Source organism: Notamacropus eugenii, chromosome 6, assembly GCF_028372415.1.
Source record: "Notamacropus eugenii isolate mMacEug1 chromosome 6, mMacEug1.pri_v2, whole genome shotgun sequence".
Classification (NCBI taxonomy): Eukaryota; Metazoa; Chordata; class Mammalia; order Diprotodontia; family Macropodidae; genus Notamacropus; species Notamacropus eugenii.
In genome coordinates, this window is record NC_092877.1 from 51,921,161 (window position 1) to 51,935,326 (window position 14,166).

Genomic DNA, 14,166 nt, shown 5'->3' on the forward strand with positions numbered 1-14,166 from the left:
AGGTTAAGGTCATCTAGATTATATCATTTCCAAGGTCTTTATATTACACTAAATCAGTGACACTATTTTAAACTCTGGGAAGCTAGGTGGCACAGTGTACAGAACGCCTGGCCTGGAGTCAGGAAGACCCGAGTTCAATGACCTCAGACACTTACTAGCTGTGTGACTCTGAGCAAGTCACTTATGCCTGTTTGCCTCAGTTTCCTCATCTGTAAAATGAGCTGGGGAAGGAAATAGCAAATCCCTTCAGGATCTCTGCCCAGAAAACCCCAAATGGGATCACAAAGAGTCAAACGTGACTGACTGACTAATCAATTTTAAACTTCAGCATATAATAAATCATCTAACTTTTCAAAATCAGCTTCCTTTCTCTCGTAACACAAATGTCGTGAAGATGTCAAGACTTGAAGAAAATAAAGTCTTCCTCATAAAAAAAGTTGAGCACACATATCCTAGGGAAATAAGTCTAATTGGCATGCTCAGGAAAATGATATTCATTAATTGCAGTCCCACCAAAACGAAGTTTTGAGATAGCATAATAAATTACTTTTTAAAAAGGCTCAAAGTTATTCTAAAGTATCAACAGATTAAATTTATTTATATTGTTTTACTTTAAAAATTGAATATACATATGTAAATTTAAGTTATGGTTCCCTATTATTTGTCCCTATAATCACTAAAAATAACCAGATCCTCTTTTTTTTTTTTATTATTATTTTTTTTTTATTTAGCTTTTAACATTCATTTTCACAAAATTTTGGGTTACAAATTTTTCCCCTTTTCTCCCCTCCCCCCCCAAACCCAAGCACTCTAATTGCCCCTGTGACCAATCTACTCTCTCTTCTATCATCCCTCTCTGCCCTTGTCTCTGTCTTCTCTTTTGTCCTGTAGGGCCAGATAGCTTTCTATACCCCTTTACCTGTATTTCTTATTTCCTAGTGGTAAGAACATTACAGTTGATCCTAACACTTTGAGTTCCAACTTCTTTAGCTCCCTCCCTCTCCACCCCTTCCCTTTGGAAGGCAAGCAATTCAATATAGGCCAAATCTGTGTAGTTTTGCAAATGACTTCCATAATAGTTGTGTTGTATAGGACTAACTATATTTCCCTCCATCCTATCCTGTCCCCCATTACTTCTATTCTCTTTTGATCCTATCCCTCCCCATGAGTGTTGACCTCAAATTGCACTCTCCTCCCCATGCCCTCCCTTCTATCATCCCCCCCCACTCTGCTTATCCCCTTATCCTCCACTTTCCTGTATTGTAAGATAGGTTTTCATACCAAGATGAGTAGGCATTTTATTCTTTCCTTTAGTGGAATGTGATGAGAGTAGACTTCATGTTTTTCTCTCACCTCCCCTCTTTATCCCTCCACTAATGAGTCTTTTGCTTGCCTCTTTTATGAGAGATAATTTGCCCCATTCAATTCTCCCTTTCTCCTCCCAATATCTTTCTCTCTCACTGCTTGATTTCATTTTTTTTAAAGATATGATCCCATCCTCTTCAATTCACTCTGTGCACTCTGTCTCTATGTGTGTGTGCGTGTGTGCATGTGTGTGTGTGTAATCCCACCCAGTACCCAGATACTGAAATGTTTCAAGAGTTACAAATATTGTCTTTCCATGTAGGAATGTAAACAGTTCAACTTTAGTAAGTCCCTTATGACTTCTCTTTGCTGTTCACCTTTTCATGGTTCTCTTCATTCTTGTGTTTGGAAGTCAAATTTTCTTTTCAGCTCTGGTCTTTTCATCAAGAATGCTTGAAAATCCTCTATTTCATTGAAAGACCAATTTTTCCCCTGAAGTATTATACTCAGTTTTGCTGGGTAGGTGATTCTTGGTTTTAGTCCTAGTTCCTTTGACTTCTGGAATATCCTATTCCATGCCCTTCGATCCCTTAATGTAGAAGCTGCTAGATCTTGTGTTATCCTGATTGTATTTCCACAATACTTGAATTGTTTCTTTCTAGCTGCTTGCAATATTTTCTCTTTCACCTGGGAGTTCTGGAATTTGGCCACAATGTTCCTAGGAGTTTCTCTTTTTGGATCTCTTTCATGCGGTGTTCTGTGGATTCCTTGAATATTTATTTTGCCCTCTGGTTCTAGAATCTCAGGGCAGTTTTCCTTGATAATTTCATGAAAGATGATGTCTAGGCTCTTTTTCTGATCATGGCTTTCACGTAGGCCCATAATTTTTAAATTGTCTCTCCTGGCTCTATTTTCCAGGTCAGTTGTTTTTCCAATGAGATATTTCACATTATCTTCCATTTTTTCATTCTTTTGGTTTTGTTTTGTGATTTCTTGGTTTCTCATAAAGTCATTAGCCTCCATCTGTTCCATTCTAATTTTGAAAGAACTATTTTCTTCAGTGAGCTTTTGAATCTCCTTTTCCATTTGGCTAATTCTGCTTTTGAAAGCATTCTTCTCCTCATTGGCTTTTTGAACCTCTTTTGCCAATTGAGTTAGGCTAGTTTTCAAGGTGTTATTTTCTTCAACATTTTTTTGGGTCTCCTTTAGCAGGGAGCTGATTTGCTGTTCATGCTTTGACTTCATGTCTCTCATTTCTCTTCCCAGCTTTTCCTCCACCTCTCTAACTTGATTTTCAAAATTCTTTTTGAGCTCTTCCATGGCCTGTGCCCATTGAGTGGGCTGGGACACAGAAGCCTTGATTTCTGTGTCTTTGCCTGATGGTAAGCATTGTTCTTCCTCATCAGAAAGGAAGGGAGGAAATGCCTGTTCACCAAGAAAGTAACCTTCTATAGTCTTATTTCTTTTCCCTTTTCTGGGCATTTTCCCAGCCAGTGACTTGACCTCTGAATATTTTCCTCACACCCACCTCACCTCCTGATCCTCCCAGCCAGTGTTTGGGGTCTGAGATTCAAATGCTGCTTCCAGCCTCAGGGCTTTGGGCGGGGGCAGGGCTGCTATTCAGTGTGAGATTAAATTCAGATGCTCAGGTGAGGGCAGGGCTGCCTCTCAGGCTCAGTTCCCTCAGGGAGTTTATGCACAGACCTTCAACAATGGATCCAGGCTCCTGCCTGCTTGGAGAGCCCTGGTCTGCCGCTGCCCCTCAGCTTCTGTCTCCCGAGGGGGCCCGAGCCATGGGGGCACCCCACTCCCCCCTCGACCCGCCAAAGGGACTCTCTCACAGACCCCCGTCACCTGTGGGTGGAGGTACTTGTGCGGCCGCTGGAGATCCCGTCCCTGAAGCCCGCTCGGATCTGTTCCTCTCGGTGCCGCGGCCACGGCAGGGCTGTACTCAGCTCCCAGTCCCGGCGCCCAGTCCGCAGCACGAAGGACCTTTTACGAGAGGTTTGCAGGTCTCTCCGGAACAGAAATCTCCCTCGCTCCAATGTTCTGTGGCCTCTGGGTGCAGAATTCGCCGTGAGTTACTTCTTTGTAGTTGTTCTATGGGTTGTGGGTTCGGAGCTATGTGTATGTGCGTCTTTCTACTACGCCATCTTGGCTCCGCCCCCCAAGATCCTCTTTTTTAAACAAAAAGTAACTCTGAGAACAGATGGCAATTTGTCCAACTTAAATCTTACTTTCTTTAATACACAAATGGGAAAATTATATCCATGACATGATACAGTGGAAAGAGCCCCAGGGTAGAGTTAAAAGACCTAGATTCAGATCCCAGTTCTGTCATCTCCTAGACAGGTGGCCTTGATAAGGTGTTTAAACTCCTTTCTGTCTCAGATTCCTAACCTGGAAAATAACAACAAGCAGTAACTGCTTTACCTCTTTTAAAAAATTGTTTTAAAGAAAGCAAGCTAAAAAACCTAAAGTAATAGGTAAGTACAAGTCTATGTTGTTTCAGCTTCAAATACCAAGAGAAAGCATATTTATTTGTTAGTTATACACATTGCAAAAATAAAATCGCAGAAATTAGAAACCCTACCTCTGCTCCAAACCAAAGCTGGCCAGCCAGATTGTCATGACGTATCTCCTCTGGGAACTTAACACAAAAATCCCGATTTGCTCGATCACTTGGAATGCATTCATCCATTATCTGATTTATAATGTTTAACACATTATCCTGAAACAGAATAGTTTAAAATTATGTAAGTAACATCTTCTCCTGCATCAAAAACTGACTTAGAATAACATGATCAGGTATTTTGGAGTTTATCATCTGAAAAAAGTCATTCCTTTTATTGGTAAGTAATATATACTTGATTTTTTGTGACCCCATTTAGGGTTTTCTTGGCAAAAATTCTGGAATGGTCTGCCACTTCCTTTTCCAGCTCATTTTACAGATAAGGAAATAGGCAAATGGGGTTAAGTGACTTGTCCAGGGTCACACAGCTAATAAGCATTGGTGACTGGATTTGAATTCAGGTTTCCCTGACTCCAGATCTGGCACTCTGTCCACTCTGGCCTCAGACACTTACTATCTATGTGATCCTGGGAAAGTCTATTAACACTCTTTGCCTCAGTTTCCTCACCTGTAAAATGAGCTGAAGGAGGAAATGGCAAACCAGTGCAGTAACTTTGCCAAGAAAACCCCAAATGGGATCATGAAGATTCTGTGGCATTCAAAATGTACAAAATACATAAAGATAACCTAGCAAGGGAGTTTATGTGGTCAAGGAAATTTCAGAAAATCATAACATTTCATAGCCAGAAGAAATTCAATTCCTGTATTTTACAAATTAACAAGTTAAAATTCAAAGAAAAAAAGAGAGCTGCTTAATTCTGGAAAGATTAGAAGGGGCAAAGTAATGATGAGCTTTAAATGCCAAACAGAGGACTTCATACTTGCTCTGGGCAGTAAATGGAACCACTGGAGCTCATTGAAGGAGAGGGTGACATGAACGGATACACACTTTAGAAAAATCATTTTGGAGGTGGAGCCAAAATGGCAGAGTAGCACCTACTCTAACTCTCCCCCTATAGGCCATAAAGTACCTGTAAAAAATGACCCTAAACAAATTCTAGAGCAGCAGAAGGCACAAAACAACACAGTGAAAGAAATTTCCAGTCCAAGACAAGCTAGAAGGTGAACAGGAATCACACCGGGCTCAAAGCAGAGTGCAGCCCTTGGAGCACAATCCAGCCTTGGCCATGTGGTGCAAACAGGCTTTGGGGGCAGAATCCCCAGCAGCAGCTGTGGTTCCCAGATTACTCAACCCACAAAAGCCAAAGACAGTCTCAAAGGTCAGTGAGAAAGCCTTTTCACCTGGGGGAGAAGGGAACACTGTCTGGCCCCAGCAGCCCCAGGCAGCAGCAGTAGTTGTGGCACAGTGTCCATTTTAGGAGCCCTCCCCTTAAAGCCCCTGGGGCAATCAAACAGCTAATCAGGATCTCAGCCTTGAGTGGCAGCCCTGGGGAGAGGAGGAGCACACTGGTGTGGTGGAGCAGCAACCCAACTTGAAGGTTCTGGGCAGAAAAGCTCTATTGTACAGGTCTCAGAGCAGAGTGCAGCCCAGCCTTGGCATGATTAGGCCTTGAGTGGAATTCCTGGCAGTGGCAGCAGCTGTGGTTCCCAGATTGCACAACCCACAAACACCAAAGACATCTTCAAAGATCCTGGGCAGAAAAGTTCCCAGTATCTCCCAGACCAGAGCACAGGCCAAGAGAGGAGTAAACTCCTCTCCCTTAATTATGCCACTTGGAAGAACTGAGAACTTACAGGTCCCCAGAGTATACCCTCCTCTTGACAAAGGACACAAAAGTCAAGTAACTGGCTGAGGAAATGCCCCAAAACAGGGGGAAAAAAATAAGACTATAGAAGGCTACTTTCTTGGTGAACAGGTATTTTCTTCCATCCTTTTGGATGAGGAAGAACATTGCTTACCATCAGAGGAAGACCTAAAAGTCAAGGCTTCTGCATCCAAAACCTCCAGAAAAATCATTTTGGCTGTTTTGTGGAATATAGATTGGAACAGAGTGTAATTTGAGGCAGTGAGAAGATTATTTACTGCAATACTCTAAGTAAGAGGCAACAAGGGTCGGAGCTAAGATTTTTGCTTATATGAGAAAAGGAGAGGATGTATATGAGAGATACAGTGAAGATAGAAGCAATAAGATTCTTTAACGTATTGGATATATGGGGTGAATCACAGTGAACAGTTGAGGAAGACTCCAAAATTGTAAGCCTAGATGATTAGAACGAAGGTGATAGAAAAGGGGGGAAGGAAAGAAGGGAGCACATGAACCTTACTCTCATTGGAACTGGCTCAAAGAAGGTGTAACACACCCATTCAGCTGGGTGTAGAAATCTATCTTATCCTGCAGCAAAGTAGGAGGAGGAGAGGATAAGAGACCAGGTGTGTGTGTGTGATAGAAGGGAGGGCAGACTGGGGGAGGTTTAAAAGTCAGAAGCAAAACACTTTTGAGAATGGACAGGGTGAAAGGAGACAGAGTAGGATAAACAGGGAAAATAGGATGGAGAGGAATGCATAATTTGTAGCCAATACTGTGAAAAACATTTTTACTGCAAGTTTCTCTAATATAGACTTCATTTCTCAAACATAAAGACAACTGAGTCAAATTAATAGAAATAAGAGTCATTCCTCAATTGATAAATGGTCAAAGGATATGAACAGGCAGCTTTCAAACAAAGTAATCAAGCTATCTATCATCATATGAACAAATGCTCTAAATCACTATTGATTAGAGCAATGCAAATTAAAACAACTCTGAGCTTTTTCTTTATTTTCTTTATTTTCCTTGTCTGTGTTTTCTTTCACAGCCTGACTTTCACAGACTTACATGGAAATGTGTTTTGCATAACTACACATGTATAACATGTCAAATTTCTTGACTACTCAATGAGGTGGGAAGGGAGATGATTTGGAACTCAAAAACTTAAAAAAAAAGAATGTTAAAATTGTTTTTACATGTAATTTGGGAAAAATATTTGAAAAGGAAAAAAAGGAAAAAAAAAATGATGGTGATGCCTTCAGCAGTTATAAAGAAATTCAGAAGAGGGGAGAATTTGCTGGGGGGAGGGGAAGGTGAGAGAGAAATAGTTGTTTCTTTTTTCAATACATTTTTTGAGAGTATATGGGACTCACAAAAGTCATTTAGTCATTCTGTCCTTCTCTGATTTCCCCATCTATTATCTTCTTTCTACCATTCCTTTCTTCTTCTTCTTCTTCTTTTTTTTACAATCTCTTGACCCTCTCATCAATGAGTTCAACTATACACTCTACTTTTACTGTTAAATCTGTTGTCATTTTTTCCTATTAATACTCATGCCTTGCCAAACCCCAACCCAGGGTTAGCCCTATCATCCACTTTTTCTGCTCCTTCTCATGTACTACTGAATGCTGCTAATGTAAGTCACAGAACCAGGCCAACTAAATCAATTACAAATTTATATTCTCTGTTGTCAACTGGACCCTCCCTGATAAACTGAAACTCTTATTTTCCCTGATTGATTCTTCCCCTCCTTTACCTCAGGCTTTATTTTTTATTTAATTTTTTAAACCATAAAAATCTACCTTCTTTCTCTCCCACCTCCATTCAACAAAAAAAGAAAAGCAAAACTACTTTTATAAATATGTATAGTGAAGTAAAACAAATTCTTGCTTGCGCTGGCTTTATCTAAAAAAAAAATGGCATCTCAAATTTCTCTCTTGAGTCCATCACCTCTCTGTCCAGAGATGGGTAGTATAGTTCCTTAGCAGTCCTCTGGAATTGTGGTTAATCATTGCATTGATGCGAGCTCCTAAGTCTTTCAGAGTTGTCTGCCTTTATAATTTTATCCTTATATAAATTGTTTCACTGGTTTTTCTCACTGCACTCTGCATCAGTTCATAAATCTTTTTGAGTCATCTCTGACACTTACTACCTATGGGACTATGCACAAGCCACTTAACCTCTGTGAAGTCTTAGCTTCTTTATCTTTAAAATGGCAACAATAACGTATGTAGTACCAAATTCAAGGGGCTACACAAATGTCAGGTGTTTTTGTTTTTCCATGGAAACTAGGGTGATTATAGACAAAGCAGATTTCTTCTCCCTTCCCTGAGTACCTTTTTAATTACGCAAGTGATAGTGGTTTCCACTTTGGAAGGACATGCTTCTTTATTTAGAATAACAGTATCACAGAATTATAGGGCTAAAAGGAAGCTTCAAAATCAACTACTCCTATTCCTCTCCCTCCCCTTCCATTTTATAAATGAGGAAATTCAGGGAAAAGCCAAAATGAGTACTGTATTCTTTTTGCCACATTATGCTCCTAATTTTTAAGTGTATGTTTTAGTGCTTTGTACAGGAAAGAAGAAAAGTTGGTTACAAATCTTTTAGAAAGAAGACAGAAATAGGAATCTGGATACTAGAGTTTTAGTTCTGACTTAGCCATTAAACGGCCTTTCCTTGACTTTGTAATAAGTGTCCCCCCTCAAACAGCCCTCTGTTTGCTCCCTTTATATTCCATATATACATAGCTATTTGCTCTTTATTTCTTCTCTCTGAATGCAAGTTCATTGAAGGTTTTCAGCTTTATTTGTATCACCAGTACTTAACACAGTGCCTGGCACATAGAAAGTGTTTAATAAATACTTATTGTTTGATTGATTGCCCTGTTCCCCCCTCCCCGTGTCTCTCTCTCTCTCCTTCTCCTTCTCTCTTGTGTGTGTGTGTGTGTGTGCGTGTGCGTGCGTGCGTGTGTGTGTGTGGTTCTGTTACCTGTTAGCATAAATTGCTCCTGACAGAGCAGAAACAAAACATAACTTCTATGTCACATGTACTATTTTAATAATTAAGATTTCATTTCCAAGTGATATTTAGAAATTCAAACTGATGTAAAGATTTTGCTGAAGTTCACCCAATGGACCAACAACTGAGTTAAAACTAAACCTAAATGCCAAGACTCAAGGTCTACTATCATACTCATTTAAAATTAAATTTAAGGGGAGTAAAATGTGAGCTTGAGGTCCCTCATTTCAAATTTAGCTTATTACATCAAAAATAAAAGAAACCAAGAACCGTTTCTGATTTTGTTATATTACTGAAGTAACAATTAAGAAGTTTTTCTTGATTTCTATTACTGGTTTGATTTTCAGATGTAACATTTCTCATTATGATAAACTGTCCAGTTTCTTTAAAAATAAAACATCTCTACACAGCCTGACTTCTTCTGCAAGAATAAGATTTTGTGTGAAAATTGATTCATGATTTAAAATGAATCTCACCGGTTAATAAAAACAGATGAATGTTCTGTTGCTAGTAACTTGAACTGTTTAAATACTGCATATGTAGACATTTGAAAAAGTAATTTTCTACATACCCAATGATGTCATTTTTTTACAATTCTATAGCAGTGATTGACTTGTATCCATGATAGCATTAATAAAAAAACCAGACATTTCATTTCTCTTCCTAATTCTACAAGCTTCTGCCATCATAAAACCTACAAAAGGAATGTGTGACAATTATCTACACGATGAGTTCAGATGGAGCTAGCAATCCATAGTCTGGAAGAATGCCAATCAATTTAGATGAACTATCCAATGCATAGTAAGCAAATGAATCCCTGGCTTAACAGAGTTTCATGGAACATTCAAATTAGCTAATTACAGCAAATTGCATTATAAGCTAAACATGAATGTACTCCAACATGTGGGTATGTGGTTTAGTTTAGGAGACAAAAATCAATTAGTTGGCTATTAAATACTCAATATTTTTTTCAATTGATATTGCTCCAGTGAAACATAAGGGTTCTAATTCCACACCACTCAGATTTAATAGTTACCTTATACACAAGTTCTAATTTCAATAATTAGTTTAAAAGTCTTAGGAAGAATGAGTAATAAAGCTGGATTCTCTATTAAAGCTTAAATCCCATATTCCTCGGCTAAGTAAAGAGAGCACTCATTTTCTATGGAGTTCAAAGGATAATAGTTTTAGAGGTGCCAGAGCCTTCACAGTCACTGAATACAGTGCCCACGCTTTGTCGTTGTTCAGTCATGTCTGATTCTTTGTGAGTCTGTAGACCATAGCCCACCTGGCCCTTCTATCCTTCACCATCTTTTGAAGTCTGTCGTGTTTCTTGCTTCCATGACACTATCTATCTCATCCTCTGCCATCCTCTTTTCCTTTTGTCTTTAATCTTTCCCAACATCAGGGTCTTTTCCAATGAGTCTCATCTTCTCATTATGGGACCAAAGTATTTAAGTTTTAGCATCTGACCTTCCAGTGAGTAGCCTGAATCAGTTTCTTTAAGTATTGACTTATTTGATCTCCTTGCTGTCCAAGGGACTCCCAAAAGTCTTCTCCAGCACCACAATTTGAAAGCATCAATTCTGTGGTGCTCTGCTTTCCTTGTAGCCCAACTCTCATAGCCATATATTGCCAGTGGAAAAACCACAGCTATGGAAAAACCATAGACCTCTTTCAGCAAAGTGATATCTCTGCTTGTTAGTATGCATTCCAGATTTTTCCACAGCTTTTTTCTCAAGGAACAAGCATCTTTTAATCTGAACTGATCTTTGAGTCCAAGAATATAAAATTTGGCACTGTTTCCATTTCTTTTCCCTCTATTTTCCAGGAAATGATGGGACCTGCTGCCAAGATGTTAATTTTTTTTGTGTTAAGCTTTAAGTCAGCTTTTACACTCTCCTCTTTCACCCTCATCAAGAGGCTTCTTCATTCCTCTTCACTTTCTGCCATCAGAGTGGGATCATCTACATATCTGAGTTTCGCCTTGTAACCTTAATTTCAGCTTTTGATTCATCCAGTTTGGCTTTTTGTATGATGTACTCTGCATTTACATTAAACAAATAAGATGACAATATACAGCCTTATGGTACGCCTTTCTCAGACTTAATCCAATCTTTTGTTCCATGTTTGATTCTAACTGTTGCTTCTTGGCATGTATACAGACTCCTCAGGAGACAAGATGCTCTAGTACTCCCACCTCTTTGAGGATTTACTACATGTTGATGTGATCTACACAGTCAAAGGCTTTAGAAGAAGGGTGTATGTTTTTTTGAAACTCCCTTGCTTTTTCCATAATCTAGCAAATATTGCAATTTGGTCTCTAGTTCCTCTGCCTCTTTGAAAACTAGCTTGCTCTTCTGGTTCTTGGTTCACACGTTGCTGAAACCTAGTTTGCTGAATCTGAGGCATAACCTTGCTGGTGTGTGAAACGAGAGCAACTTTGATAATCTGAACATTTTTTGACATTGCCCTTCTTTAGGACTGGGTTGTAAAATGATCTTTTCCAATCCAGTGGCCACTGTGTTTTCCAAATATGTTGGCATATTGACAGCAGCTCTTTAACAGCATCATCTCTTAGTGTCTTAAAAAGATCAGCTGGAATTCCATCACTTCCACTAGCCTTATGCTGGTGCTTCCTAATACCCATTTGAGGTCATTCTCCAGGATATTACTGATCGGTAACCACACCATTATGTTTATTGGTGATGTTAAGATCTTTCTTGTATAAGTTCTTTTGTGTACTTTTGCCATCTCTTCTTAGTCTGTGTCATAGATTGATTAAGTGATTATCCCCAGGTCACAAAGGAAAAAAAAATGGGAACATAGGTCATCTGACTTCAAATCCAGGACTCTAGGAAGAGTGATATTTTACCTCTGTAAGAGGGCTTGGAATATGATATTCAGAAAGACAAGAGGTAGAATTACAACCAAGAACAATCTATCCAGCAAAACTGAGTATAATCCTTCAGGGGGAAAAATAGATATTTAATGAGAAGACCAGAAATGAATAGAAAATATGACATGCAAACATAATACTCACAAAGTAAACATAAAAGAAAGAGAAATAATAATGGACCTAATAGATTTAAACTGTATACATTCTTATATGGGAAAAGGATACTTGTAATTCTTAAGAACTTTATCATTATTAGGTGTCTACATAGACAGAGGGCATGCATGTCAATTAATTACATTGGAATGACCTCAAAAAAAAGTGAGAAAGAGGAACGCACTGGGAGAAGAGGGAAGGGAGAGATGGAATGGGGAAATTTTTCTCACATAAAAGAGATAAGCAAGGAGGAGCTTTTACAGTGGAAGGGAAAATGGTGGGGGTGGGGCAGACAATATTTGAATCTCATTCTCATCAGATTTGGTTCAAAGAAGGAAGTATATATACACACTCAGATATAGAAATCTATCTGATTCAATAAGAAAATAAGAGAAGAAGAAGATAAACGTTGTTGGGGGATGATGAAGAAGGTGGATTAAGGGAAGCAATGGTAAGAAGCAAAACAGACTTTTGAGGAGGGAAAGGATAAAAAAAAGTGAAGATAAACATAAGAAAATAGGATGAAGGGAAATACACAGTAATCATAACTGTGAATGTGAACAGGATGAGCTCACCCATAAAATAGAAGCAGCAGAGTGGATTAAAAACCAGAATCTAACACATGTCGTTTACAAGAGACACACTTGAAACAGAAAGACACACGTAGAGCTAAAATAAAGGACTGGAACAAACTATTGTGCTTCAACTGAAGTTAAAAAAAAGGCAGAGGTAGTAATCATGATGTCAGAAAAAACAAAAGTAAAAACAGACCTAATTAAAAGAGATAATCTGAGAAACTATATTTTGCTAAGAGGTAACATATACAATGAAGTAATGTCAAAAAATTTATAGCAAGTTTCCCTGATAAAAGAAATTCCTCAAACATATAGGGAATGGAGTCAAATTTGTAAAAATAAGAGCCATTTCCCAATTGATAAAGGGTGAAAGGATATAAAAACTGTTCTAAATCATTACTGGTGCAAGCAAAGCAAATTAAAAAAAAAAACCCTGAGGTACTGCATCATACATATTCAGAAATGACAAAAACTAAAGGAATTAAGGGAAAATTGGGACAATAATGTACTGCTGAACCTGGAAAATAGATCCAGGAGAGACAATTTAAAAATTATGGGCCTACCTGAAAGCCATGATCAAAAAAAGAGCCTAGACATCACCTTTCATGAAATTATCAAGGAAAACTGCCCTGAGATTCTAGAACCAGAAGGCAAAATAAATATTGAAAGAATCCACCGATCACCACCTGAAAAAGATCCAAAAAGAGAAACTCCTAGGAATATTGTGGCCAAATTCCAGAATTCCCAGGTCAAGGAGAAAATATTGCAAGCAGCTAGAAAGAAACAATTCAAGTACTGTGGAAATACTATCAGGACAACACAAGATCTAGCAGCTTCTACATTAAGGGATTGAAGGGCATGGAAAAGGATATTCCAGAAGTCAAAGGAATTAGGACTAAAACCAAGAATCACCTACCCAGCAAAACTGAGTATAATACTTCAGGGGAAAAAATGGTCTTTCAATGAAATAGAGGACTTTCAAGCATTCTTGATGAAAAGATCAGAGCTGAAAAGAAAATTTGACTTTCAAACACAAGAATGAAGAGAAGCATGAAAAGGTAAACAGCAAAGAGAAGTCATAAGGGACTTATAAAAGTTGAACTGTTTACATCACTACATGGAAAGACAATATTAGTAACTCTTGAAACTGCTCAGTATCTGGGTACTTGGTGGGATTACACACACACACATGCACACGCACACACTCATAGAGACAGAGTGTGCAGAGTGAACTGAATAGGATGGGATCATATCTTAAAAAAAAAAATGAAATCAAGCAGTGAGAGAGAAATATATGGGAGGAGAAAGGGAGAAATGGAATGGGGCAAATTATCTCTCATAAAAGAGGCAAGCAAAAGATTTTTTTTTAGTTTGGGGAAAAAGAGGGGAGGTGAGAGTAAAACATGAAGCTTACTCTCATCACATTCCACTAAAGGAAGGAATAAAATGCACACTCATTTTGGTATGAAAACCTATCTTACAATACAGGAAGGTGGGGGACAAGGGGATAAACAGGGTGGGGGGGACGATGGAAGGGAGGGCATGGGGAGGAGGGTACAATTTGAGGTCGACACTCACAGGGAGGGACAGGATCAAAAGAGAGAATAGAAGTAATTGGAAGCAGGATAGGACGGAGAGAAATATAGTTACTCTTATATAACACGACTATCATGGAAGTCATTTGCAAAACTACACAGATTTGGCCGATATTGAATTGCTTGCCTTCCAAAGGGAGGGGGAGGGGAGGGAGGGAGGAAAAGAAGTTGCAACTCAAAGTTTTAGGAATAACTGTCAAGTACTGTTCTTGCCGCTAGGAAATAAGAAATACAGGTGAAGGGGTATAGACAGTTATTTGGCCCAACAGGACAGAGG

The 14,166-nt window shown here is 38.9% G+C and overlaps 1 protein-coding gene across 8 annotated transcripts in view; it reads right to left on the bottom strand.

Moving 5' to 3' along the window:
• The window catches only part of ZFYVE28 (zinc finger FYVE-type containing 28), a 199,205-nt gene that overhangs the window by 121,231 nt on the left and 63,808 nt on the right, over nt 1-14,166 (bottom strand). For all 8 annotated transcript variants that reach the window (XR_011969423.1, XR_011969422.1, XM_072620033.1 and 5 more), the window contains exon 3: nt 3,899-4,036. Coding sequence is in view for 6 of the 8 variants with exons in the window: in XM_072620033.1 (XP_072476134.1) it covers nt 3,899-4,036 (138 nt within the window). In the remaining 2 variants the exon portion in view is untranslated. The remainder of the gene's footprint in view (nt 1-3,898; nt 4,037-14,166) is intronic.